The 27,793-nt window shown below is 57.3% G+C and overlaps 1 protein-coding gene across 3 annotated transcripts; it reads right to left on the reverse strand.

Moving 5' to 3' along the window:
• Positions 3-27,793, reverse strand: TRIM29 (tripartite motif containing 29). Of its 3 annotated transcripts, none has more exons than XM_021062977.1 (10): positions 26,794-27,793; positions 18,285-18,380; positions 17,262-17,495; positions 15,321-15,519; positions 12,016-12,117; positions 9,738-9,821; positions 7,123-7,218; positions 5,680-5,778; positions 4,200-4,276; positions 3-1,213 (listed from the first exon to the last, which is right to left on the reverse strand). In XM_021062977.1, exons 1-10 carry the CDS (start codon positions 27,592-27,594, stop codon positions 1,151-1,153), a joined length of 1,851 nt encoding a protein of 616 aa, XP_020918636.1. In that variant the 5' UTR covers positions 27,595-27,793; the 3' UTR covers positions 3-1,150. The 3 variants fall into 3 exon arrangements, with proteins under 3 accessions (XP_020918636.1, XP_020918635.1, XP_003129991.4); XM_021062976.1 differs by having other exon boundaries at positions 5,680-5,781; XM_003129943.5 differs by lacking the exon at positions 5,680-5,778 and having other exon boundaries at positions 26,794-27,792.

Below are 27,793 nucleotides of genomic sequence, written 5' to 3' on the forward strand. Positions count from 1 at the left end.
GGTGAGTGATCAATGGTTTATTCTGGAGGGGAAGCCCAAGCTGAATGTCTCCGTCCCTCTCCCACCCCTGCTAGCAGCCCCCTCCTGGGAGCCCCCTCGGGCCCGGGGTGGGGCGGCCGGAGGAGAGAGGACCCCTCCTTGCTGCTCCCGGTTTGGGGTCTCTGCAGGCCCTGGGCCCCTGACACCATGCAGCGAGGAGGGCAGATAGAAGGAAGAGGAAGACCCCAATGGGCAGGGGAGAGGGCGCGGGCCAGGGGGAAGGCGCCCTTGTAAATAGCATCCTTGTAAACAGCCGGCCTGCTCACTTCCCGTGGCCAGGGAGAAACCAGTGAAATTAGTTACAAAACCAATGAAATTCTATAGATAAACGACGTTTTCCTCGGGGCCGCTGGGCTACTTTCTTGGGGTGGAGTAGATTGTGTCAAGGGAATTGCTTATCTCAGCAGGTAGAAGAAAGACGTATCTTGGCAAAGATCATCCTGCCAGCCAGGAGAGCCGGTCCTCAGGGACCGCAGACCCACAGAGGGTGTGGGGTGATCCGAGGCCAGGCAGGAGGATGCCAAGACGCTGAGAGGCTCCCCTCGGTGGTGGCCAAGGGCTGCAGGTCCTGCCAGGCTGGCCTTGGTAGGTAGGACCAGGGCAGAGCACAAGTCTTCTCCTAGGGGCCAGGCTGCTGGGAAGAGTGGGCCCGCGTGGCTGGGAGATGGGCGCACACTCACTGCCTCTTGGGGTGAAGGGCCTTGGGGAGAAATGGCCAACAGGCCTGAAGTCAGCAGGGGCCTGGGCGAGGAAGGCAGACTGGTACCACGTGGGTACCCACCACTGGCCCCAACGATCACGCCCCAAAGGTGGGACTGGTGGGTTAGGGGAGAAAAGCCCACCTATCGCCCACCCCCGTGAGGGTTAGCCTCTGAGCACAGGAAAGCTGGTGACCCTTAGTCACAAAGCAGGAAGGGGACCTGGATGGAGCGTGGCTGACAGGTGGCTGGTGGGGGGGCAGGCAGGTGGCCCTGAGAGAGGGGGCCGAAGGCTGGAGGAGGGCAGGCACAGGGCCGGGCTCCTGCCCACCCAGATGAGAAGAGTCGCAAGAGCAGCAGGGCTGGCTGGGGAGGGCAGGGGAGGCGGTGCCTCGTTCCTGCCTGTCTGGAACTCATGGGGCCTCGTTGGACCCAATCCCGTTGCCTTTGTTGACGTAGAATGGCCGGTAGTGAGACTGCAGGGGAAACAAGAGCAGTTAGTGAGATCGATGGCGCTTAAGCCCCCCAGCCAGACCCCGCGCTCTAACCACCACCAGGAAGCGGCAGTGGTCTGAACCCCAACAGCTCTAGGGGCCTTTGGTCTGACCCACGAGCTCTAAATAGTCCTTGATGGGGGGGTTGGCCCCCAGTATTATCAGAGTCTCCAGCTTCAGAGCCTAATTAGAATTCCTGCCCTCCGTCAACTGGCTGGTGACCTTGAACCTCAGCCTCATCAAACCTTCTCTCAGAGTTCGCTGGTGGCCTAGAGGTTAAGGAATTGGTATTGTCACCGCTGTGGCCGACCTGGCGCAGAAACTTCCGTGTGCTACAGGCGAGGCCAAAAAAACCAAATTCTTTCCACGCCCAGGAAGCCCTTCCCTGCACCCCTGTTAATACAGCGTTTTCTGCTCCATGGAAACTCAGTCCTGGTAGGAGGGCTTCACGTAGATGGACTCACTGAATTTTAACAACCGCCAATTAAGTGGGTTACTGCTGTCACACGCATTTTATACATGAACAAACCAAGGCACAGAGAGGCTAAGCACCTCGCCCAGGGTCACCCAGATTGTAAGCAAAGGAGCTGGGATTTGAGCCCCAGAAGTCTGGCTCCAGAGCTCAGCCCCCTGCCCCACCCATGTCATCGCACGGCTGCTGAGTCTCAAGTGTCAGCCTCTGCTCCCTCTGCATAACTGTCCCTGACAGAGGGGGTGTAGAGGCGATCCCCCCAACCCAACATCGATTGGGGGCCTCCTTCCCAGCCCCTCTCTGCCTCTCTCATCCCGGCAGCTTCATTGGGATTCAGGAAGTGTCTCAGGACAGGGACGGTGACAATTTTCCTGCCAGCCCTGTGTATTACATCCCGCAGCAATTTCACAAAATCAGCGCTCCCCTCTCCTCCCAATCATTTCATCAGGGCCCTGAGAAATCGCCCCCAGGCACAGAGGAAGAGCACATTTTGGCTGCTGCTTGCCCCTGCGAACCCCACTGGCCCCTGGAGGGTCTCCGGAAGTGGCTTTGCCCTTGAGCTGGATCAGAGCCTGGGCCCTCCTCACACCCCACAGGTCTTAGGACAGGAGACCCCAAAGGTGATCCCAGCCCCTCCCCTGCCCCACCCAACTGGAAACCTATATCTAGGGTCACCTGCCTATATCTGGGCCACAGCAGGACTGGGGGCTGTGGAATGCCAGCGGGGGGGGCGGTGGTGGCTGAGAGTCCTTAGCTCAGTCCTTGATTAAACGACCTAGCAAACAACAGAGAGACAGAGGCCCAGGGCAGGGAAAGACACAGCCATGTTACCCAGCCACCCAGTGGCAGAGCAGGGTCTGGACCAGGTCTTCTGATCGCCAGGTGCCAGCCTGGACCCCAAAGTGGTTAGCAAGGCAAAGTGAATAGACCCAGAAATGGCGGAGGCCTTGCTGCAGGAAGGCAAGGCCAACAGAATGGATGCAGGTCAATGAATGGTGCGGTCTGGTTAAGAGCCCAGAGTGGTGGCGGGAAGGAACACCATGGCATCTGGGCAGGATGTTCTCTGCACACACACACACATACCCGTCTGCTGCCCCTGTTCCCTCTCTGGCTCAGAGTCACAGCACAGGAAAGCTGGAAGAGCCATGAAATCATCTGGGCAACTTAGGTTACATATGGGGAAACTGAAGCACGGGGAAGAATGACTCACACAACAAGTTGGTGAGAGGACTGGGGCCAGACCCCAGACATCCTGCCTCCCAGGCTGCCTCCAGGCTGGCTCCCATGCTAGCAACTGCTTCCATGCCTTCAGCACTGGGTACCAGTGCTGCAGTGGGGTTTGGGCCGCAGACCCCAAAACCCTGCCCTACAAGACAGCTCAAGGTGCTAATAAGCCTTCTCTGTTAGGATCGAGGCTCTGGGAGGAAGGGGAAGGGCCAAATTCAGGATTAGAATCCTTCCTTTTTTCCCCCATATCTGCTTTTTGCAGTCCTGCTGCTGCGATGCCCAGGGGCTCCATTCGAATCACACACGCCATCACTTAGCTCCATCACCTGCAAATTAAAACTCTCTCCAATTAAATGGGCCCCAGTCACTGTGGCCTGGAGCAAGTCACCTCTCCTTGTTCTGACCTCCAAATGCAAAGACAGCAGGCAGCTGAGGGTTCCAGCCCCTGTGCCCACCCCGCTGGTCCCACATCCCAAGGCGGCTGGCTGGCTCCTCCAGCAGGACCTGGCACCGGCTTGGGAGAAGGCATTCAAAAAGTGGGGGCTCAGGAAAGGAAGGACAGCCCCTGATCACTGAGGTCTCAGCAGCACTCAGGTCTACAGTGTATAAGGGACTGGCTCATCTGAGCACTGCCTTATAACGTAGAGATCCAGAGAGGGCTCTGACTCACCCGGGATCCCACAGCCAGCAGGTGGCTAGACCCCATGACCGTCTTGTTAAGAGCTTCCTCTTGCACTGCTCTTTGATACCCCCAGCTCAGGGTGATTAGCTACTGAATCTTAAATACACCTATTCCTAACTTTGCAACCTCTGCCTCACCTGCACTATCAGCTCAGTGATCCTATGCTGGCAGAGCTGGAGACCCCCCTCCCCCCGAGGGAAGCAGGACTCATCTTGAGGCTGCCTGTCCCCACCACCCGCCTCAGTCTTTTGGCCATCATTCAGCAAGCATAGGTAGCCAACAACCATCTAAAAATTAAAAAATAATAATAATAACAGGGATGCCCACTTTATGGATTCGAAAACTGAGGCTCAGAAATTATGTGCTTGCCCAGGCCCCCTGCCTATTAGCCCTGCCTCGGTCTTTCCTTCCTGTAGGCGTGTATTCAGGCCACAGCTGCCTCCTCCCTCCATCCCATGGCCCAGACACATCACCATCCTCCCACGGGCCCTGGGCAAGTGATGACCAGTTGCCCCTGGGAGGCCCATTTGGTGCCCATTCGGGACATGGGAGCCCGGGGAAGGTTCTGCTGGAGGTTCCTCACTCACCAGCAAAGTCTGCTTGCCAGATTTCCAAGTCTGGGGCTGGGCTTTGGGGCTCTGGCTCCTGATAAGCGAAGGATAACCTGGGAAGACAAGACATTTTGTCAGAGGGACCTCAAGCTGGCAGTCAGGGTCCCAGGGTCGGAGCAGCACAGATGCCATCTCCAAAGTGACCGCCAAGCTCCATCCAGCCCATTACCAAGTGCAGCCAGCCCTGAAGAGGCGTGCAGCAGCCTGGGGCGGGGTGGGGGGGATGCCAAGAAAATCCTGGGGAGGCGGGCCAAAGGGAGAAGGCACCCAGGCAGACAGAGGGGGAGGAGCAGGCCAGGTAGACTGGGCCAGGCAGCATGGGAGTGTCACCCCCAAATCCAGGTCAGGATCACACCACGTGCATGTGCAGGGATTCCCCCCTCCCACCCTGGAGGCTCACTCCACAGACCCCTCCCCTCTCTAAAGCCCAGGAAATCCACTTGATCAGCACAACTTGCCAGCATTTCCAGCAGGAGGAGCTCATGTCAACCTTCCCCAGCAGTGTGGACGATGCCTGCCCCCCCATTCACTGGCCCCACCCGGGCCAAGCACTGTGCTGGGACTCCCCACCAGTCTTCCCCAATTCTGTTACCCCGAGCTGCACAGCAAATAGCAGCGGTCAGAACTGGAAGCCAGGTTTGCTGGGCTCCAGAGCCCATCCCCACACCCCATTGCCTAGTTCTGCCCCGTCTTCCCTGCTTCACAAGCAGGAGGCCCGGACCCAGTGAGGGGCAGTAATTTGCCCTGTGGCTGTGGTCCAGGGTGAAAACAACAAGCCCCAAGCCCCCTCCCCAACCTCCCTCCTCAGCCCAACGGGTCTGCACGGCACTCTGGCCCACAGAACCGTGAAAAGCATCAGCCCTCAGCCTGCAGGGACCGGAAGTGGTGCCTGGGAAGAAATGGGCTGCGACCTGGACGTGGAGGAGCTCAAGGTATAGACAGGGTCCAGCTCAGGCGGGAGCAGGCCGGAGTCCTGGCCTGGCCTGATCTAGAGCAGTCAGGCCCAGAAAGCACCTGCAGCGCTGCCAGGCAGCCAGCCAGGCTGGCCCTTCCCCGGGATGGCGCTTAGCAAGGCGCCAGAGACAGATCAGAGAACCCCAGTGTCTCCTTGCCTCTGGGGTGGGGGCAGCCTTGGACAGAGAGGGTTCCTCGGGCCCTGAGTGGGAGGTTAAGGGGGGTGATCTCAGGTCTCGCTTCTCAGTTCTCAGAAAGAAAATCCCAGGCCAGTCAGGAGAGAGATGGGGACCAGGAGGGGGTGGGGTCCAGGAGACCAGCTTTAGAGCAGGCAGAATCCCGGGGAGGGTGGGCTGGGGATGGGGGCGGGGGGCATGCATCCTCTTCCAGGCGGCTCTGGGAGGAGGGACCCGGACACCCTAGAAGTGGCAGAGAGCCCCACAGGATGTCCCACTTGCCCTGCTACGGGAGAGAAAAGGGCAGGTGCAAAACAGGCAGGTACCAGGATTATTTTTAAACAGCCCACTGCCATCCAGGGGTTTGGAAAACTCTGTGCTGGCCTGTCCCAAGGTAGCGAACTGATAGGGGACTTTCCCAGTGCCTGCTGGGAGAGAGAGAGGCATTAGCACTAGTCCCAGGAGGGCCCAGAGGGAGTCACATGTCCTGTGGACGCCATGGCTCTTAAAGCCCCTGCTCAGTCAGGCACCCAGCACCCCAAGTGAACTCCCTGCCCCCCCCCCCCCAGCATAGAGGCAGGTGGGGTCAGTCTTCCCACACAGACACCCCGGCCCGGCACCCACATTCAGGGTCATTCCCAGCGGATCTGATGAGCTGATCTGTGTGAAGGGAACACCAGGTGTCCCTGGGCTTTGCTCGGGGTCCTGGTGTATTTGAGGAGGGGCTCTCCTAGGGCAAGGCCTTCATCCGGGAGGCCCTGCAGGCTGATGGGAGATACTGGGGAGCAGGGAAGCTCCAGATCACACCTAAGGGTGGCTGTCTTCCCTGCCAGGTGGCCTTTGATCCAAGTCTGAGCAAGCGCAGGGAGGGATCTGCTGGAAGCCAGACAGGCCAGGGCAAGTCCCAGAGCTCCCCCAGGCCTGGGGGTCCTGCACACTGGGACCCTCCAGTCATAGCCCCTTGCTGGTAGTTCCAAGAATCCTAGTGCTGGCTACAGGCTGGGATCCAGCCCAGAAGAGACAGCTGGATGAGAAAGCCACCGTCCGTGGCTGCCACTTGGGGCATGCCCTCCTGCACAGCCCTGCTTCCACTGCCTGCCCTTGAGCCCACCCAGCCTGCTTAGCCTGCCTCCCTGGCCAGATATCTTGGGGGCCAGAAGACCATCAGGCCTGCTCCTACTGTGGCCCACCAGAGCTGCATGGACATTTTGGAAGAGATGTGAGGGCCGTGGGTCCCACCGTGAGCTGGGGTCTGCCTCAGGCTTGCCCCTCGAGATGACCTCCAGGCACAGGGGGCATGGACCACTTGACCCTCTCAAAGAGCTCTGGGGGAAGAATCCGACTGGGGAGGCCTTAGAATCCATCTGATCTGCGTGTCTCACACAGGCTGGGCTGGATGCAGCTCCCAGGGCTGCTGACAGGGGCTATGTGGCCACAGCGTTCTAGAGTCAACCGAGGCTGGGAGTCACCAGCTGACAAAGTTAAATAAACTTTCTGCAGTAGGAAGACTCAGAAGTTAAGCTTGATGGAAGCAGCCTGGGGAGGTCTGGGGTGGGGGTGTCACAGAGGGGGTGGCCGTCCCCACCCCCAGACACTGAGACCCATATCACAGCACACTGAGGGCTGGCGTACGGTTGCCCAGCCCTCCCAACAGCAGAGACATGATGTAGGCAAGGTTCTGAGCCCTACAAGGTGAGAACTGCAGAGCAGAGACCAAGGCGGGGCTTACAGGGTGCTCAGAAAAGCAAGGTCGGATGAGGTGAGCTCACCTTTCAGCGAGAAGGAGGAGCTGCCTTGCACAGCAGGCAGGTCGTCGGAGCTCTGAATGGTGGAAGAGTATTCCCAGACCCGGGAGGTGTAGTTACCTGGCAGGGAGAGGAAGAGGCGTCAGCTCTGAGCAGCGTGGCAGAGGAGATGGAGACCAGGACATGGCCATTCCTGTGAATCTCTCCAGCCCCTGCCACGTCTCAAGCCAGGATGCTGCTGGGCCCTCATCAGGCCTCTGGCCAATCCTTCCTGCCATCACAATTGTCCTTCTAAACTATAAAGCATTGGAATTCCCACTGTGGCACAGTGGGTTCAGGATCCAGCCTTGCTGAGGCTGTGGCATAGGTCACAGATTGGATTCAATCCCTAGCCCGGGAACTTCCATATGCCCATATGCCACAGGTGCAGCCAAAAAAAAAAAAAATTTATAAAGTGTTGTCATGTCCCGGAGTTCCCGTCGTGGCTCAGTGGTTAACGAATCCGACTAGGAACCATGAGGTTGTGGGTTCGATCCCTGGCCTTGCTCAGTGGGTTAAGGATCCGGCGTTGCTATGAGCTGTGGTGTAGGTCACAGATGCAGCCCAGATCCCACTTTGCTGTGGCTGTGGTGTAGACCAGTGACTACAGCTCCGATTCGACCCCTAGCCTGGGAACCTCCATGTGCCGAGGGAATGGCCCAAGAAATGCAAAAAGACAAAAAATAAAATAAAAAAAATAAAAAATAAAGTGTTGTCATGTCCCTGCCTTACCTAAAGGCCCGCTGCTCTTACGTTGAGGTACAAAGTCCTTAACACGCCCCTCAGGTCTTCGATGAGCCGCTGCCCCCACCCCTCGCCATTGGCTCCACTTCCTGGCTTCACCCCTCCTCCCTCCTCTCCATCACTCACGTTCCAGCCAGACTATGCTCTGAGTCCCAACACACACCAGGCTCTCTCTTGCCCCAGGCTTTCTGCACAGACCGGGTCCTCTGCCTAGAAAGCCCACCTGCCCCCCATTCTAAGCAAATTCATGTGTCAGCTTCCATGTCATCTCCCCCAAGTTTAAATGCGTCTCAGCCCCAGGCCCCGTATCACGTGTAATTGCACGTTTAATGGTCCAGCTCCTCCACTGGACTCTGTGGGGGCGGGGGTGGGCATCACACCCAGCACCTGGCACCCTGCCTGGTGCCTGGAAGGTGCTCGTTGTCAGGGTGATGGATGACAAATGAGTAAAGGAACAAATAAATACAAACATGGAGACAGAGACAGCTGACACAAGTTCCAAAATCCTGTTTGCCCGTCTGAATGGGCTGCAAATGTCCATTTGCAAGTATGGCCCTGCAGTCTAGAGAAAAGAGGCCATGGGGATAGTGTGGCAGGAACAGCTCCACGAGGGCCTTTGAGAGCCCCTGTGGATGGTGCCTGCGCTCCAGCCGCTCCCTGGCGATCCTCTCCTGCAGCTGCCTGCAGGGGGCTGGGTCAGGGTCAGAGATGGCCGGGGCTGGCCAGTGTCGCATCGTGGATCCCCTCCCACGGGTGCCTCCAGCGGGCTCTGCAGCAAGGCCCTCACTGAGCGTGCACCCAAGGCTCCGGGAGGCCACAGGCCCTGCCCTCTCCTTCCCCCATTCATTCGTCCCCCTTCTCTCAGGCAACAAACGCTTACTGAGCCCCTCCCTCTCTGGGCCCTGAGGTCACAGTAGAGGACAGAACAGCATCTGCCTCACGGAGCTCACAGTCTACGGTGCCTGTGGTGGCAACAGAGTGAAGGCAACCCTGGACGCACAGGCCTGAGCTCCCCTCCCCCACCGGCCCCCCTTCAGTGGTGCCCCGACCCTCCAGATTTCTGGGGTCTTGTCCTCACTGCAGAGCCCCCCAACTCTCTTCCGTGCCTCTCAGACCTCCCGTGGTGTATCCGAGGCAGGGCACTGGAGGAGCTGGCCCAGTCCCTGCGCACACCCTGCCACCCCCGAACCCGGGCTCATCAAGGGCCCGGACCTGCTGCAGAGCAATGGTGCCCTCAGCGCTCTGGGTGGAGGGGACCCTGCACTCGGCCGCTCTCCCTGAGAAAGCCACATCTCCACCCACACTTCCCTCCTCCTGGGTCTCAAGGACATGCCACCCACCCGCCTCACTGGCACCTGTACCTCCCGGGTTTCCAGGGAAGACCCAATTCCAGCTGCCTGACTTTTCGGGTCCTGCTACGTTACTTGGTCTTAACCACCGTACGACTTTCCAACACAGGAAGACACAGATCAGTCAAGGTCGTCCGTGGTCCTCCCACCGGACATCTGCTGAGGGAAGTCTCCACACCCAACCCCGGCGTCCACTTCCCCTGACTCGTCCCTTCAGGGAGAAGATCTCACGGACTCCGAGATTTCCAGGATGCGGAGGTGACTTTCCTCAGCCTAATGATGTTACGCACATGTGAACACACACACGCACACACGCAAACCACACACACACACACACACACACACACACACCCTAAGCTCAGTAGGACCCTCCCCACCCGTCTCTGGGCCCCCGACCCCAGCCCAGCTCCCCACCTTCATGCCACACTGGGAGTCCAGGCCCTGCCCATGGCCCAGCCCCCACCTCCCGCCCGCGTGGCCCCTACATGGGCCCTGCCCACCTCCTACCTTTGGTGCCATAGAGATTGTTGAAGTTCTTCTCCTTGGAGAGGCGGCTGGGGGATGCCGGCTGGTACGATGTCCTGGCCCCACCTGTGAAGCAGATGAAGGGGAGGCGTCATCTCGGAAAGGTGGACCTGGCTCATCCGGGGGCCTGTGGCTCTGATCTGAGGGGTGCAATGCAGGACCTCTGCCCCCCATACAGTTCCCACTGCCTGTCCTAGGACCCAGATTCCACCACCAAGACAGCTCCTTTGGGTCCAGAATAAGGTTACCACATAATTTCCCATTCCAATCAGGACATTTTTGAGCGAGAAAGGGGCGTTATTAATAGTTATGCCGTGTGTACTAGATGACAACCCCGAGAGCGTTTGATGGGCTAAGATGCATGGTCACCCTAACTAGACCAGAGCCTTCCTGAGCCAGGCCCTATGTGACTAAGACCCCAGAGGCTGGGAAATGGGGTGCCCGTGGGAAGGAGGGCCACAGCCAGCGTGGGCAGAGAGTTGGTCCCTTGGCCATGTGGGTGCTGCCACCTGGAGGGGCCTGATGAACTGGTGCCACAAATACCTCCCCTGCCATGAGAGGCTTTCCCCACAGACGAGCCCTAAATGGCACAGGTGTTTCCCTCCTTTTCCCATTCGGGGTGCCCACCCCCACCTAGCGGATGAAGACAATGTGCTCCCATGTGCCTCAGACTCCCTCATCCGTGGGCAACTCCCTCCCACCTCCCCACCCCCTCTGCTGAGCTCCTGCTGGTCTTCTCCTAACATTTGTACCTGCACCCCGCACCTCTGTCCATCCCAGCTATGTCCCCTCTCCCGAGCCCACCACCCCTCTTTCCAGGAGCCTGGAAACTAACCTCTCCCAGAAGTCTCACCGCCCAGTCCCACTGCCCCAAAGCTCCCAGACTCAGGCCGTGGCCCTTTGGTGGCTCTGTTTCCGGATCTCCTTGCTGACTCTCCCTGCCTCTATCCTGAGCCTGGGAGCTCCCAGAGGGCAGGTTTCCTCCTCCCTCCTGTCCTTGGGGCGGGAGCAGAGGCACCAGATGAACCTGTTTCTCCAGCCTACAAATGCCACAGCCTGACTCTTGGTGACAGAGCTGGAAGCTCTCCTAGCCGTCAGGTCCAACCGCCTCCTTCTCAGATGGAGTGCTGAGGGGGCAGTGACCAGCCCAAGGGCGGCAGGCCCTGGCTCTCGGATGACATCTGGGTCCCTACTCTTTCCTCAACACCCCCCCCCCCGATGGCTCTGCTCCCCACATCTTCTACAGAGCAGGTGAGCCAGGCAGCAGCCAGTCAGGGACTTGATACCACACAAGGGTCTGGTGTCAGAAGATGGGGAGCCAGAAGGGCCAGAGAGGCTGGGGTGGCAGATTAATGCAGCTCTTCCAGAAGGGCGCTCCGGGTGAAGTGAAGGACTGGCTGCCCAGGAATGTGGCGCAGGGGTCCTTGGGCCCAGCTGCCTCTTGGGAAGCCCAGGTGTTGTTTTCAAGTTGGGTGGGGAGGCCAAGGTGCCTCTCTGCTGAGCTCATCTCTCCAGATCCCCTGGGCCCCTCCTACCATGTGTGTGGGCCTCTGAGGGATGCAAATCAGTGCCCGGGCCTGCAGGCTCCCTGCTGCCTGCACCTGACATCTTCCCATGCCTCCTGTCTCCCCCGCACACACGCACCCTCTTCTTCTGCCCCCCAACACACACACATGCACCCACCCCTCAACCCACCAGGCAGGCCCACCCTTATGTGATGAGCATGGCTGTGGTTTGTTGGTGGTGCCAAAGAATGTGACAGGCTGCCCCAGGGTGAGGACTGGCAGGTGCTGCTCTCCACCCCCACCCTGCTGGGCTGCCGGCCCTCAGGGTGGGCCTCTCCAGGGACTGGGAGGGACAGCTGAGGAATTTTAAAAAACAGCCCTCCGTTCCCCTGCCTTTAGGAGCAGGGTGGCTCTGGAGGAGCCAGCCCTCCTGCGGAACTACAAAAACCTAAGTGGAAATAAAACACATCTCAGCCTCAGCGGATGGGAGTGGGTGAGACGGCAGCCAGGAGAACCTCTGGAAGGAAAGGGAAGGAGGCGGTGGGCTGGAGGGAAGGGGGTGGGAGGGGACTGTCTGCAGGGGAGGGGGACCCTCTGGACAGGTGCAGACTGAGGGTGAGAGGAGGTGCTGTTAATTACACCAGGAAATGGATACACGCAGACCTTCCCAGGCAAATCCACCAAGGTCACTCCCTGGGGAACCTGGCTGAGTCTCTCCCGGATCACGCCCTCTGCGGATCCGCTCCCTTCCTTACCCTTGGGCGTGAGGTACATGGAGTATCTCTTCATGGCGTCTGGAGCGCTCCACTCGCTATTATAGCTGTTACCATAGTTGTTCAGGTAGCGATGGTCACCCCCTGGGCAGGAGAAAGGTCAGGTCAGCAGGGGGCAGGAGCTGGTCCCCTAGGGCATCGCTGGGCTCTGCTGAGTCAGCCCAGAGAGGCCAGGTCCCCAACCTCAGAGAATGTGGCACGCTGCCAGCATCCCCTCTGCCCCTGAGCTCCTGGGAGACGAGAGAGGGTCTGCGGGAGGCCACCCACCCTCCCAGGGACTGGCCCTTGTGAGTTAGATGGGGTGCAGGGTACTTTGCAGTTTACAAGGTGCTACCGAATCCCATTTCTTTTTTTCTGTTTTCTTTTTTTCTTTTGTGTGTGTGTATGTGTGTGTGTGTGTGTTTGCCTTTTCTAGGGCCGTTCCCGTAGCATATTGAGGTTCCCAGGCTAGGGGTCTAATAGCTGCCTGCCTACGCCACAGCTACAGCAATGCCAGATCCGAGCCATGTCTGCAACCTACACCACAGCTTATGGCAATGCCAGATCCTTAACCCACTGAGCGAGGACAGGGATCGAACCCTCAACCTCATGGTTCCTAGTCAGATTCATTAACCACTGCACCACACCGGGAACTCCCGAATCCCATTTCTTGTGGGATGTGTGCATCAACCCCTGGGCAGGCATGAAGCTCCTGGGTGACAGATGAGGAAACTGAGGCTCAGGAGGTATGTGAAGTCACTGTCCAATGTCACATGACCAATCAGGGCAGGTTTGGGGTCTGAGCCCCATCCCCACTGCCTGGCTCTGTCCCAGTCACTGCTGGCACCCCGGGGTGTGGAATGAGGTCCAGCATTGCCCTCCAGGGCCAGGGATCTAGCCTGCTGGGCAGAGATGTGCAGACAAAGGGAGGGAGCCACTCAGGAGGGGCACTGACTCCCCGCTGAACTTGCCAGCAGCCCCCCGAACCCAAACAAATCCGCAGCCCCACGCTTGCCTTTCCCCAGCCGCCCTCTGCCCCTTTCCTTTCCCTTGCCTCTTCCCCATCGGCTACTTTCCCTCTGCCCCTCCCTCTCCCCCTCCCTCTGCTTCCCTCCCCCCAGGGCAAGAAGAGGAGGGGCTCAGACCCTCATCCATCATCTCCATCACGTGTGCCCAGGAGGGGCCTGGCACACAGTAGGCACTTCATGACAAATAAACCGACTCCTTGATATCAGCCCAGCCCCCTCCTCACCAAGCCCAGGAGGAGGGTGGTCTGCTGCTTTTCAGCCCCCCGCCCCCAGGCTTTTGATAGTAGGAAAGAATCCCTGGTCTGGTGGGCAGGTCAAGAAAGAGAGGATGGATGGTCACTCCAAGGTCTGACTCACCAGCCACCCATCCCCCACCTCCTGCAGCCAGACTCACTCCCCAAAACACAGAAGTGACAGAACGCCAACACGGAGGCCCAGGGCCCTGGGCACAGATATAGGCCACTGACATCAGCAGCACCCATCCTGCTTTGGCAGCCTCCTCCCTACACACCTTGTACAGGCCGCAGGGCCACACCTGCACAGAGGCCACAGCCAACACAATCCGTGACCTAGAAATGGCACCATGGGTGGGCAGCAGGGATCCCTGTGAGGCTCTCAGGCCACCCATCCCCAGTCAGGGCCATCCTCTTCAGTCTGGCCAGACCTCAACTGAGGGGCTACCCCCCACCCCAGGTTGGTACCCCAGGGACCGTGATCATCACACGCCCAACTCCTCTGCATGGCCACCAGTGGCAGGAGCTTCAAGGATGAGAAGACAGAGGAGGCTGAAGAGCAGAGTGTGAAACCCAGCTGGCCCCCTGCTTAGCAGTGAGCCCTTTGCAAACGCCCTTCTCTGAGCCTCAGCTTCTCTCTGTGAGACGCAATGCATCACATAGGGAGACTAAGATAACGTAAGAGAGGGACTCACACGGAGGCAACATCCAGTGGCCCCCAATCACTGGCGGCCATCCCCACCAGCATCGTCGCCGTTGTCATTAGGAGGGTTTCAGGATCCAAGGGCCTCTTTTTTCTTTTTCTTTCTTTTTTTTTTTTTTTTTTTTTCTTTTAAGGGCCACACCCAGCAGCATTTGGAAGTTCCCAGGCTAGGAGTTGAATCAGCTACAGCTGCTGGCCTGTGCCACAGCTACAGCAATGCCAGATCCGAGCCACGTCTGTGACCCATACCACAGCCCACAGCAACACTGGATCCTTAGCCCACTGAGGGAAGCTGGGGATCGAACCAGCATCCTCATGGATATTAGTCGGATTCATTTTCACTGAGCCTCGACAGAAGCTCCCCAAGTGCCTCTTGAGGCCAATGATGGTCTCCTACAGTGGCTTACCTGTCCTCAGGTGTGACTGAACGTCCCTCGCATCTCACAGACACTATGTGCTGTCACCATCACCAAGATATACAGACCCCCTCCTGAGCCACAACCCCTCTGCTTACAATCACCCCCTTCTCTCTCCCAAAGAATCCCATGCTACCTTCAGAGACCAAAACCAAGGGTCCCTTCCTTTGGGGTGCTGGGGCCAGAAGTCATTAATTAGGCTGCATTCTAAAGGCCTGGGCCACTGGTGGGGCTTGGGGAAAGTGCCCAGCTATAGGCCCTAAGGGGACTGGGCTGGCCTGGTGGAAAAGGACTTAACGGGGCAGTTTCTCAAGTTAGGAGGCTTTCTGTGAGATGATTCAGTTGCCCTCTGCAGGGACAGTGTGATTCAGAAGAGAAGCTGACTTCAGGGGAGTTAGTGAGTCACTGAGTCATGCTATGCTCAACCATCCCCAGCCAGGTCGCCAGGCCAAGTCCAGCCTCTGGGCTCAACATGGCTCAGCAAGGCCTTGGTAGTGGGCAAGTTCTCCCCCTAGGCACAGACACTAGCATTCTAGGTCACATTCACTGGAGCCTGCAAAGCCACCAGGTTGGAATCTGGCCCTTACAAGCTGCAGCATCCACACAGCCGTTGGACTGGGCCCTCCAGTCAGATTCAGAGCTGAATGAAACCAATCCCTACATGTGGTGGAAGACCCACAAAGAGAGAGAAAACACATTTGTGCAGCCAGGGCCTGGGATGCTTCCCCCCTTGGAGACCCCTTGGGATAGCTGCATGGCTGGCAGTAAGTTCAAGGGAGGGGGTACCATCTCTGAGTCCTCATCCAAAGAGCCTTAGGTGGGATGAGTGGCTGGGAACAGAGAGGGGCCAGCCTGCACACAGCCAGAAGGAATCGACCGAGGAGAAAACATCCATGGCCTTGGGGCTTGCCCACAAGAGGGGACGTACCATTCTCCATGTGGTTCCTCTCAATGAAGTTACGGCTGAGGTCCGCCTTACACATCTTCTCAACGTGACGCATGCACACATTGAGCAGGTCGTCCTTGAAGTTGCCCAGTGACTGCCCCAGGCCCTCCCCCTCCAGCAGCACGTGATAGGTGGGCAGGGGCGGGGGGAGGGAGTAACTGCTCATCAAGGCACCAAATTCCTATCAGGAAAGGAAAGAAGTCATTAGCTTCCTGGGCGTTCAGGAGCTATGGGGACGCAGCTGGAAGACTCAGCACGGGAGCCAGAGGAGCTGGTTCTAGATCCAGCTCTGCTATTAACTAGCCCTGTTTTTCCTCACTGGGCACCATTTCTTATTCTTCTGTAAAGTGAAAGGGTTCCAGAATTCCCTGGTGGTTTGGTGAGTTAAGGATCTGGCATTCTCACTGCAGTGGTGCAGAAGTTTCATGTGCCACTGGCGCAGCCAAAAAAATAAATAAAAATAAAATGAAAGGTAACACTAAAATCACTAGAAGCTAACATCCCCGATGGCCCTGGCAGGCATATATGTGACCCTCTTTTCCCATCTCTTAAACTGGGTGCATCATGCCTACCTAATAGGGGTTGATGGGAGTGACACAAGTTGTCAAGTCTTTGGGAGTGAAAGTACCAAAGAAATGCAAGGAATTACCAGTGTCGTGAATCAGTCATGATGGTGGTTTCTCCCTCTGCACACGCCTGCCTCTACACAGTGGCACTTCTCACCTGCCTTCCTGCTTCCTAAACCCTTTTTTTTTTTTTTTTGGTCTTTTTAGGGTCACGCCTGCAGCATATGGAAGTTCCCAGGCTAGGGGTCCAATTGGAGCTGTAGCTGCTGGCCTACACCACAGCCACAGCAAAGCCATATACTTAACACACTGAGCAAGGCCAGGGATCCAACGCGCATCCTCATGGATACTAGTCAGGTTCATTACTGCTGAGCCATGATGGGAACTCCTCCTTCCCAAATCTTAATGGGCCTTCAAGACCAAGTTCAAATTCCATCTCCTCCACAAAGCTGCCTTGGATTATTCCAGCCTGTTCGCCCTTCCCAGAGCTTCCACAGGCACTTATCTCCTGAACCGTATGCTTTATCACTTAATTACCTACACTTCTATATTGTTCTCTAATTGTATGTGTCTTATCTTCCCAGCTGGATTGCAGCTCCTGGAGGGCAAAAACCATGTCTTACACCTCTCTATTCTCCACAGCATCTAAAAGAGGACTGAGCATGCAGTACCCAAAACACTCTAGCAGGTGGAAGGATGGATGGAGCAATAGACAAGACAGGCAAGATCAGGGATAACAAACATGCAGCACTTACACACCACCCCCCACATGCCATGCAGACACCACTAATCAATCACAGAATTCTTTCCTACTGAGCCTGAAGCACTATTAGTACATATCAAATGAAGCTGGTAAAAGATGATATTTATATGCCATCTTTTTTTTTCCTTTTTTTTTTTTTTTTGTATTTTTAGGGCCATACCCATGGCATAAAGAGATTCCTAGGCTGGGGATCGAATCAGAGCTGTAGCCACTGGCCTACACCACAGCCACAGCAACACCAGATCTGAGCCACATCTGTGACCTACACCACAGCTCACAGCAATGCTGGATCCTTAACCCACTGAGTGAGGCCAGGGATCATAACTGCATCCTCATGGATACTAGTCATATTCGTTTCTGCTGAGCCACAGTGGGAGCTCCAGTATGCCATCTTTAAAGTAGGTAGGGAAATGGCTCGGATGGAAAAAGTTAAATGGACCAATAGAATGGAGCTTAGGAGGATGAATTGATGGATAGAGGGAAGGACGATGGATGGTGGGTAGAGGGATGGTTGGACAGATGGACACTGGATGACAGTCTGCATGAGTGGATAGAAGGAGTGAGGAATTAAATGGCAGAGGAGTTGCTTATTACCTGCAGAAACAGCACCGAGTCGCTGATGCTATGCAGCTGCTCCCTGGTCTGCTTGTCCTCCTGCAGCACCTTGGCCCTCTCATCCAGAGCATCCACGATCACCTTTATTTGGTCCACGGCATCCTGCTCCCGTTGCTCCAGTGCAGCCCTCACTTCCTCCTTTTGCTTCTCCAGATCCCGCACCAGGTCTCGGAAATTCTGCTCCAGGACGGCCTTCTCATTGGTGGTGAAGCTCTGCGTCCAGAGTAAATTAGAGAGAGGAAGGAGGCTTTCAGTAATGAACAAAACCTCCCTAGTAGGTGCATCTTTAGGTTCCCAACACAGAGTCAGGGCATTTCTATGCTCTCACACCGCAAGCCTGTTCAACCAAGAATCTCATTCAAAGGCAACACCGAGGCATGCCATCTATTGGTGGAGATGGGCAGGCTTTTTTACAGTCCACCTTTTGTTGTCTATCTGCAGCTCACCCCCTTGGTGGGTTGACATGAACCCTCACTCCATCCTTGGGCAACTCCATGGGCCCAAAAGTTTCCAGATGAGTCAAGTTCTGTTCATTGAAACCTCAACCAGAATCGAACATCAGTCAGAAAGTAAATGGAGGGGGTGTTTCTGTAGCCAGGGTCAAGGGGCACTGATCTCAGGTTGCAGTTTATGAGTATTCAAGCCGTGGCAGACACACATCTGGCCACACTGGCACAACTAAAGGGAACATGGTGTGCATGGGGTGGCTGGATAGCTGGGGAGCAAAACAGATATTGGGGGACATTGGAAGACACACTGGAGGACAAATTGGTCCAGGGTCTTTATATGATGGGATGATATAAAATGAGCATTAAGGGATGGGTAACATCCCACCTGGACGCGTGGCCCAGACTTAAAAGGGGAATTGGTGGAAATGCCAGAGGGGGTAAGAGAACCCCCCAAGAAACAAGGGTGGGATGTAAGGGTAGCCTGAGGCCCAAAGCAGGAGCCCAGGCCTGCCTCCTCAGGTCGGGGGGTGGGGGAGCCCTGGGGGCTGCTGACCTTGATGCGGTCCTTCTCCTTCTGCCACTTCTCAGCTTCATCCTCGATCTCAATGATCTTGAGCTGCAGCTGCTCCTTTTGCAGTGACAGCTCCGTCTGCAGGGAAGGAGCCAGGTTGGAGGAGAAGTCGGGCCGAGGGAGGAGGGGGAAGATGGAAGAGAATCAAACCCATCGGTGATGGGGTTACCCGGGGAGCCAACTCAAGCAGGGCCCACCACTCAGCCCTTCGGCCCGCATTCGGCAAACACTCATCAGGCCCTTGGATAGGCCAGACACCAGGCCAGCCACCAAAGATCCAGCAGCAAGTCAAAGACCACTTTGCCGTAAACTTGGAGCTTTGGGGCCCCTGCAGTAGCCCAGCCATGTTTTGTAAAGGGCTGACCCCCTGCCAGGCCCTCCACCCAACGTGAGCAGGAAGGAAGCTCGTTTACGGGTTCCCACTCCTTTCAGAGGACCTAGGGCCACTGGGGAGCAGCTTGGAGGAGAAATAGGACCCGGCCCAGCCCAGCCCAGCCCAGGGAGTGTTCTGTGGCGGTAACAGTGTGCAGCGTTTCTATGACATGACGTGAGACCTGTGTTGCAAGTAGGAACCTGGGTTGCCGCCAGCGGGGGCTCCGTCCAGGCAGGCACAGCTATAAACCTGTTTATAGGAAAGGGAGTGCAGTCTTGAAGTCTGGGCAAGATGGGGACTTTATTCAGGGTCCCTGGGGGAAGAGAGTGGCTAGCGAGGGAGGGAGGCAGTGAGGGCAGTGAGAAGAGAAGGGGAGATCCTAGGGACCCCTGCTCAGGAAGAGGGCGCAGGCTGTCAGGGTCTGGGGTGGGCGTGGAAGAGGATGGAGCAGCAGTGCGCTGGGAGGTGAGCTCTGAGGGTCTGGAAAGTGGGGACGCTACTTTCCTTCCATGGGAGAAGTGCCCTTTTCTGAAAAGCAGCTACAAAAGAGACACAAAGGGAGGTGCTAAGCTCAGTCCAACCCAATTCAGCCAAGAGGCACCTCTTTTGTTCTGTAGGTTCCCCATCACCACCCAATGCACCCAAATACTTTCCAGCTGGGAAGACAGGCAGGTAACTTCCACCTGACAGCAGGAAGACCCAGGCATCCGAGAGCACTCTGGAGGGCTCAAGATCTCCTGCCCACACTGGAAAATCCCACCCCTTTCCAGCTGTCTCCTTGAGGAACCCACAAGAAAGTCAAGATGCAGAAGCCACAAACCACCAGGAATGCAAGCTCTGCTGGCAAGGAGTCCGGAGCAGCTGGGCACTGACTTCACCACGTCACACCTCCTGGACGCTCCTCCAGGCTGGGGTGGGGGTGCAGATGGGTGCCTGGGGCAGACACCCAGGGAAGTAGACTGATGGAGGAGAGAGGGTCCTGGCCTTCTTGGAAAAGTGCCCAGAGGCTCAAGGAGCTGGTAAAGAAGGTGAGAAGGCCCAGGGCAGGAGCCGAGCACTCCCAGGCAGAAAGCCCCTGATCCCAGCCCACACCCCGGGCTCTCCTGGCAAAAGATGCTACGTTCTTCTCAGCAAGTGTGTGCTCTGCCAGCAGAGGGCTGGAAACCCCACACCATGGAAAATGCCATCACCAGAGATGGAAAATGGTTGTTAAGAGGAGAGGAATAAAAGCTGATGAGGATGAGGATTTGGCCCGGTCTCTGGACAAAGGCCGAGAGAAGCGGTAGATGCGGGGGTGGGAGGGTGGCAGGCACAGGAGCCAGACCCCATGTGGGCCGCAGAGACAATGAAGGGGAAGAGCCAAGAGCCTGGAACTCAGAGGTTGCAGACCTGGGGGCCTCCCCAGAGGGCCTCCCCCCACCCCTGGAGCAGGCCTGAGGGGGAGGGATGGCTGGAAGCCCCCTCCCCTACAGCTTCCTCGCCTGGCTCAGAGATGGAGGGGCTGGCCCTGGGGCTTCTGGCCCCCTCCTCAGCCCCCAGAACAAGGAGGGCAGAAACCAAAGTGCACTCAGCCCCACCCCAGGCCTGGTGGGGTGTGAGGCGGGAAGGGCAGCCCTTCCATGAAATGAGCCTGGGGAAGCCAGGAAGGCGCCCACCCAGAGCACAGGACTAGGAGTCCAAAGGTTTGAAACCAGTTACTGCCACTCCAGGCAGGTGGCCTCCATGCAACCCTCACTCCGTCTTACTTGGAGTGGGGTAGGAGAATCGCCTCCCAGAGAGGCTGTGGGCTGCGGCAGGATCAGGCAAGGGGGGCTCTAGAGAAAGTATGGAGCAGGGGTCCCACCACCACTGTTGTACAGGGCACCTTCCAGGGACCAGGAGCCCGGCCCAGAGGAGAGAAGTCAGGGTGGCCATCAGGCCAGCAGGGCACAGGTGAGTGAGGGGAGCAGGCAGGTGCAAAGAGGAGAGGTCTTGGTGATATTCGGCAGAGAGCATGCGTGTGCCGTGGTGCTGGGGTCCAGGTGTGGCATGTACACAGCTGGGATACAAAGCGAAGTGTGCATGGAGGGGCGGGGAGGGCAAGACATTAGGCTGAGGATGTGACGTAGAGGCTAAAGGGTGGATAAGGATGGACTGGAGGGGATTGGGGAAAATAGAATGGGGGCTGGATGAGGGTGTGGGGGGCTAAGCCCTGCAGGTGGGAGAAGGTTTGCTAGAGAAGGTGAAGGTGAGGAGCCAGTGGAGTGAGCCAAGGTACTCGGGGACCTGCTGGCAGCTGCAGGGCAAGGGTGAGGCTGGGCTGAGGCCTGCAGGTGAGGGAAGTTCTTAGCCACATGAGCACAGACTCCCTGGCCAAGAGGGAGGAAGAAGGCACAGAATACAGAGGAGTGAGAGTCCAATGGGCTGAGAACAATGAAAAGCCTAGGCCAAGGGCAACGGGACTCAGCCCCAGGGGGTCCAGACTGTGTAAGAGAGGCAGGGAAGGGGGAGGCCAGAGGAGGAGAGCTGGGGATGCCAGCCAGCAGCCAGGGTGGGGCAGAGGGAGAGGCCGCTGATCTGGAAACAAGCGAGGGCAGGGTCAAAACCTGAAGACGAGCTGTCTGCCGCAGTGGGCGGAAGCGCCATCAGGGCGGAGGGGAGAGAGACTCGTTCTCCTGATCTCTTTGGAGCACCAGCAGAGTCGACACCCGCTGGGAGGGGGCCTTGCAGGCCCAGACTTGCAGGGCGCAGGGGATGTCGGAAGGGACCTGGGGCTGGGAGCTCTGTGCTGCTGAAGGATCCATTCTCACATCAGGAAGGAGCACTACCTTGTCAGGTGAGGAGGGTTTGCAGTGAGACCTCAGTGGGGGGGTTGTCCAGCATCTGTTTAGCTCTTGGCAATTTTTCCCTGCTGGAAGGGCTGCCCCAAAGCAGGAAAAGGCAGGATATAGGAAACAATCTAAGACAGGAAGGCTCCAAATCCCCAGCTCTCCTGCAGCAGCAGGACAAGGCAGGATGCTAAGTGCATCACAGGGCATCTACCAAGTGCCATTGTTTCTCATGCTATTCCCCCATTTTACAGAGGCAGAAACCAAGGCCTAGAAAGATTGAGGAGCTTGTCTAGGTTCCCACAGTGGAAGTGGGAAAACTGAGACACAGCAGCAACGGGACCTAGTTCCTGTTCTGTGGCCTCAACCTCTAGGCTAGTCTTTGATCTTCCAGGACAGCGTCCATGCCCTTCACACCTGCCCAGGCTCCCCCACCTCGCAGATGGTGCAATTCAGCCATTCGACCTTGTTCCGTCATCCCCTTTCCTCCCCACACCCTCCCCATCGCCCCGAGTCCTCAGCTTTCTCCCTCTTTTCCTCCTCCTGGGCCTCAGCTCCTCACAGCTCCGCCCCCATCTACACGCCCTCCTGACTTCCTCCTACCCCACTCCCTCCACTCCCTCCACGATGCCCAGGCCTGTCCCTAAATGCCTTCTTTGTTCCCTTCCCCGCCACCACTCCTCCTCCAAGGTTGCCTCTCTCTCTGTTGCCTGTAACAAGCCCTCAGCCCTGAAATCCTTCCAGCCTTGGTGGCACAGAAGGATGGCCAGATGCTCTGGTGCCTCAGCTTGGAATGGGCCTTCAGATGCAGACTCACCTGAGGACTCATCTGGACCTGTGTACCTGCACTGCCGCCGCCCCCCTGCCGCCCCAGGGAAGGGGAGATGGGGCTGTGATCCGTCCCTGGACTGAGTTAACCACACGGGCCGTTGGCTGTGACATTTGCCAAATGAGCCAGTTAATTGCCAAATTTGTACTTTCAGACAAATGGTAATTATCTGGATAAGAATCTGAAATTCTGGATAGACTTCCCGATTCCCACTCCAGTGTCAAACAGCCCAGTATTAGCCTGCTCAGCTGGGGCTCCCCTTCCCTTCTTCCTAGGGGGTCAGGACCGGGAAGGGGCAAAATGGGGTGGGAAGAGCATCACCGGGGCCGTCTCCAGACCAGCAGCAAGCCCGTGAGAAGTCAGCCCACCGACCAGGCCTCAGTTTCTTCCTGGTTAAATGGTCTAGATTCCAGGCTAAGCATTAGAATCCCTGAGGGAGACTTAAAAATACAAATCCCAGGCCCCAACCCCCTGAATCAGACCCTCCCAAGTGACCCCAAGGGGCTCCTGCCAACTTTATAAAAACACTGTTTAAAATGGTGAAGAGAAGGGATTCCTGTCGTGGCTGAGTGGAAACAAATCTGACCAGGAACCATGAGGCTGTGGGTTCGATCCCTGGCCTCGCTCAGTGGGCTAAGGATCTGGTGTTGCCCTGAGCTATGGTATAGGTCGCAGACGCAACTTGGATCCTGCATTGCTGTGGCTGTGGCGTAGGCTGGCAGCTGTAGCTCGGATTAGATCCCTAGCCTGGGATCCCTAGCCTGGGATATAACCTCTATATGCATGGGTATGGACCTAAAAACAAAAAAAAAAAAAAAAAAAGAAAAAAAAGTGAAGAGGAAACAGCCTGGGCTGTGGCCACATGGGGTCTGAATTCCAGCTCCGTCACTCCCCAGCGCTATAAATTTGGGTAAGTCTCTTGGCATCTCTGGGCTCCTTTCTTCACCTATTAAATAGCTGTAGCTCCTCCCACCTGTGGGACTGTGGTAACCACGTAAAGGCTCGGCCAGCACCTGGCACCGGAGGTGCTCTATAAGGACAGACTGTCTCCTCCCCACCTACACATCACTGTCCCACTCTGACTCCTGCCTCTGTACATCTTTTATCTGATTGTTTCCCCCTCAGCACCCAGAGATGTCAGTCTACCTCCTTTCTCTCTGACCCCGTCTTATAGCAAGAGTTTTCCCCCCAAATCTCCGGGATGGTGGTTCCAGTCCGTCCATCACACTCCAGGCCTTTAGCCTGGCTCTTCTTCCTGAATCCCGGTCACAGCTGCCTACCCAAAGAGCCCCAGGGCCCAGAGCAGCACAGCTCCCAAAACTCAGAGACCAGCCACCGCCTGTGCCAAGCAACCCAGCAGCAGAGCCTTCATGGAAGAACCGCCCAGTGAGAATGGAAGTAAAGCCACAGGCCATGGTGACAGGAACAGAAGTGATGGCATCATTAGGAGAGTGGCTGAGGCACCGAATTGCAGCTGTACAGGAGAGCCAGGACCTGGCCCTCCAGGGCAATGCTTGGCCTGTGTGCTCCCCGCCACCCCACACCTCTCCAGCCTGCCAACACAGAGCCCAGGCGGACTTATGGGTGCAGAGGCCAGGCAGGCTTCCCCGCAGCAAGCAGCCAGGGCCAGGAGTCCTCAACCCTGACCCGATGCAGCTGAGGGCACTGGGGACAGATGGAAGGAAGGGCCTCGAGTCACAGGTCAGGATGGATGTGAACACTGCGATAGCAGCATCCAACCCCAGAGGCAAGGGGTGGACCTCAGGACATCTGTGGCCCTTCCTTGTGACATCAGGAGTGGAGCTAAAAACCTTCCGATTTCAGGTTAGCAGAGGAAGGATTGTCATGACAGCCCACAAGAGGCCTTTCTCCAACACCGCCTCTTCTCGGAGTCTACAGGTAGAGCTGAGGAGGAGCACTGGGGCGTGGGTGTCGTCGATAGTCCCACACAAGGAATCAAGTTAGGTCAGTGCTTACCTCCCCTGGGCCCCACCAACCGGCCTGCAGAACAGGTTCTGGCCAGAGCTTCCTGCAAAGAGCTGTGTGGGGGCTGATGTTTGGTCTGCAGAGGCTGCCTCGAAGGCTGACGGGACTGACATGCTCATTCACTTTGATCTGTCAACCCACCTAAGGCTGATCCGTGCCAGCACCCCCACGTCCGACATTCCAACACAGCCAGGCCTGGACAAGGTGCTCCGCCTCCATCTCGGCTCTTCTCAGCTGCTCAGCCCCACCCGTCCCTGCCTACCTCTGCTGCTGGCGAGCGCAGGCACACAGGAACGCTCCCACCGCTAAAGTCACTCCAGTGCATGAGACATTTTCCCTTGAGCCCCTGCAATGCTCATAACCTCCTGAATCCCATCCCCCTCCATGCCCCCTCCCCAAGTTGTTCTCAAACATTGGAAGAGACTTAGGAAGTGTCTCCCTCAAACGCTGGGCTTGGACATGTTCCTTCCTTCCTCTGGGCCCATGTCCCCCTCGCAAGGTGGAAGGGAGACGGGCGAGACTGCTAATTCTCCATCAAGCCTGGCATTCTGTCCTCTGCAAGTTGATGTTTATTTACAGCGCTGTGCGGAACCGGGCGGATGCGCCCCAGACTGGTTTGTCTGAGCTCTGCCTCCTGACCTACATTATAAGCCCTCAAGACACAGCTTGTCTTTGAGTCCTGCCCAGAACTAGAACATGAACTCCACATTCCAGGTACCACCAGAGAAAGCTGCCAAAGACTACCCTCTAGAGCATTCAGGCTTTTCTTAATTGGAGATACCCTTGATTCAGATAAAATTGGAGTCCAAACCCCATGTATACAACGGATGAACAAGAGCACGTACTGTTTGCTGTGAGGTGGGAACCTGCCGACCCTGTCTTTTTGGCATCACTTTGCCCCCATTCTCATCCCTGACACCTTAAAGACATTCCCAAGAATCCTAAGCTAATGACAGTCCCAAGAATCCTAAGCTCCATGGAGCTCCCCAAGGGCTCTATGGGGTAATTTGAAAACCTCTAGGAGTTCCCTGGTGGCTCAGCATGTTAAGGATCCCCCATGGCCAAAAAGAGAAAGGAAGAAAGAAAATCTCCAATGGAGTCCAATCCCCTAGTTTCACGTGAAGGGAAACTGAGCCTGAAGGAAGGGAAGGGACCTGGCTACCACTGCACAGATGATCAGAGGCAAAACCAGGACTGGAATCCAGGTCTCCCAAAACCCAGCCCAGTCAGGGCTGTGCAACTTCTTGGTTGTGGTGAATGAAGATGATTGGTCCTTGTTCTATTTTGATTTTCTAAGTAAGGCCCCCATCTCCATCTTCCCGTATGAAGCGTGAAGCCAGGCAGGGGAAACTGGGGTCACCTTGCTCCTGGGCCAAATGAGGCTTCGGAAAAGGATCTTTGAGTTTTCTCTCATCTCTGACAGCTCCTTCCTGCCCAGGAGTGTGGGTGGGAGACAGTCACCCACAAACTTTTGGTCAGGAAGGCTGGGCACAGAGGGGGTGCCTGCAGGGTGCAGAAAGTCGATTCCCCTGCATTGACCGCTGGGAAGGTTCACCCCAACAAAAGGCTGCCCATGCCAGGGAGCTATGTGGCTGCCGGGGAGTGGGGGCAAAGGGCCCCAGTCTGCAGGGCCAGGGGCAGCAGCCACAGCTGAGCCTGTAGCCGGCGCACCCGCTCCAGGTATACCACACTCACAAGCCTCTACACGCCTCCGCTCCTCACCACAGAACTACTGGCAGAATCACGAACACAGGATGCATGCAAGCACACTGACGTGCTACATACACAATCTTATGCAAACATCCACATACGCATATACACACCCACGTGCATATAAAACACACAGACCCCTCCCCCCCACTCCAACCCTCACCAAGAGCGTCCATCCACAGGCAGAGGCACGCCCACCACATACAACCACACACACAAAGCACACAGGGCCTGGCTGAGGGGGGATAAAGGAGGCCAGCAGGGGGGTCAAGGGACAGGATGGAGGATCAGACGGAACAAGAAGAAGCTGCTGTCCTGCAAAGGCCAACTCTGAAGACAGAAAATAGGACATTGAAGCCATCCCCAAATTCCCTCCTCCTCACCCATAACCCACTCCTCAGAAGAAGAAGAAGAAGAGAAGGAAGAGGAAGAGGAAGAAGAAGAAGAAAAAGATACATCCAGCCAGGCCCACCCAGCCCAGGACTGAGTGCCAATCCTTGACCTGACTTGAATTTATCCTGTGACCTTAGCCGAGTCCCCTATCTTTGCTGAGCCCCTATGTGCTCATCTAGAATACACCAGTCTCCTGGGGCCTTAGAGGACTGGGGAGCCCTCCCTGACTCCCAGCCTGGCGGAGTAGAGGGGACAGAAGTGTTTTCTGAAAGACCCAGGGACAGCAGAGAGATGAGCCCCAGACTCCAGCACCCCCAGTGGGAAAATGAGGTGGGAGGACTCAGCGAGCGAGGAGAGGCCCCGAGGGTGGTGGGGGAGGGGCCCGGCTCTTACCTCCTTCTCAGCCTTGGCCTCTTCCACAGTCACAGTGCTGTGATTCTTGTGCTCCTGGAACATGCAGAGGTAGCAGATGCAGGTCTGGTCCGTCTGGCAGAAGAGCTCCATGGTCTTGCCGTGCAGGGGGCACTTGCGGGCCTCGAAGTCCCGGATGGGCTCGAGCAGCTGGTGGTCGCGGAAGGCGGCGCCCTCCAGGTGGGGCTTGAGGTGCAGCTCGCAGAAGGAGGCCTGGCACACCAGGCAGGACTTGACGGCCTTCTGCTTGTTGCCGATGCACGAGTCGCACAGGACCTCCTCGGAGCCCGACTTGGAGCGCAGGAGGATGCCCGAGTCGGCCCGAGGGTAGCTGTTCCGCCGGACCTCCCCGGGCTCCATGATGGACACGGTGGGCTTGCGGGGCTCCGAGAAGATGGACCTGCGCGGCTCCCCCTTCTCGGCGAAGGTGACAGGCGGTTTCTTGGCCCCCAGCTGGAGCCCGGCGTAGGGGGACCTCTTGCTGTCCGCAGAGTCCATGCTGAAGTAGCTGGAGGTCTTGTCATCCACGGACTCGACAAACTGGATGATGGGCCGCCGCCACTCGTTCCCGGAGAACAGGGAGCTCTTTCCCTCGCCCGGCTTCAGGGCGCCGCCCAGGCTCTTGCTCTCGGCCGCCTCCCCCGCGTGCCCGTTGGTGGTCTTGGCCTCTTTGCCTTCGGCCTTGGTCACGTTCTCCAGGCTGCCGTTAGGGCCCAGCGGGCTGCGGGCATCCCTGGCTTCCGGGCTGGCCCCGTTGCTCCTGGCGGCGTCTGCGGCTTCCATCGCGGGTCACCTGGCTGGTCTGGGTCGGGCTCCCTGGAGGTGTGGGTGGGTGACCTCTCCGGCGGGCGTCTCGGCGGGGAGTGGGACAGGCAGCCGCAGAGCCCGAGACACACCTTCAGGGAGCGGGGAGGAGGAGGAGCGGAGAGGAGGGGCCGCTGGGGCTGACACAACGGGGCCGGGAGAGGCGGCCGTGGCTCCC

This window comes from Sus scrofa, chromosome 9 (assembly GCF_000003025.6).
Source record: "Sus scrofa isolate TJ Tabasco breed Duroc chromosome 9, Sscrofa11.1, whole genome shotgun sequence".
NCBI lineage: Eukaryota > Metazoa > Chordata > Mammalia > Artiodactyla > Suidae > Sus > Sus scrofa.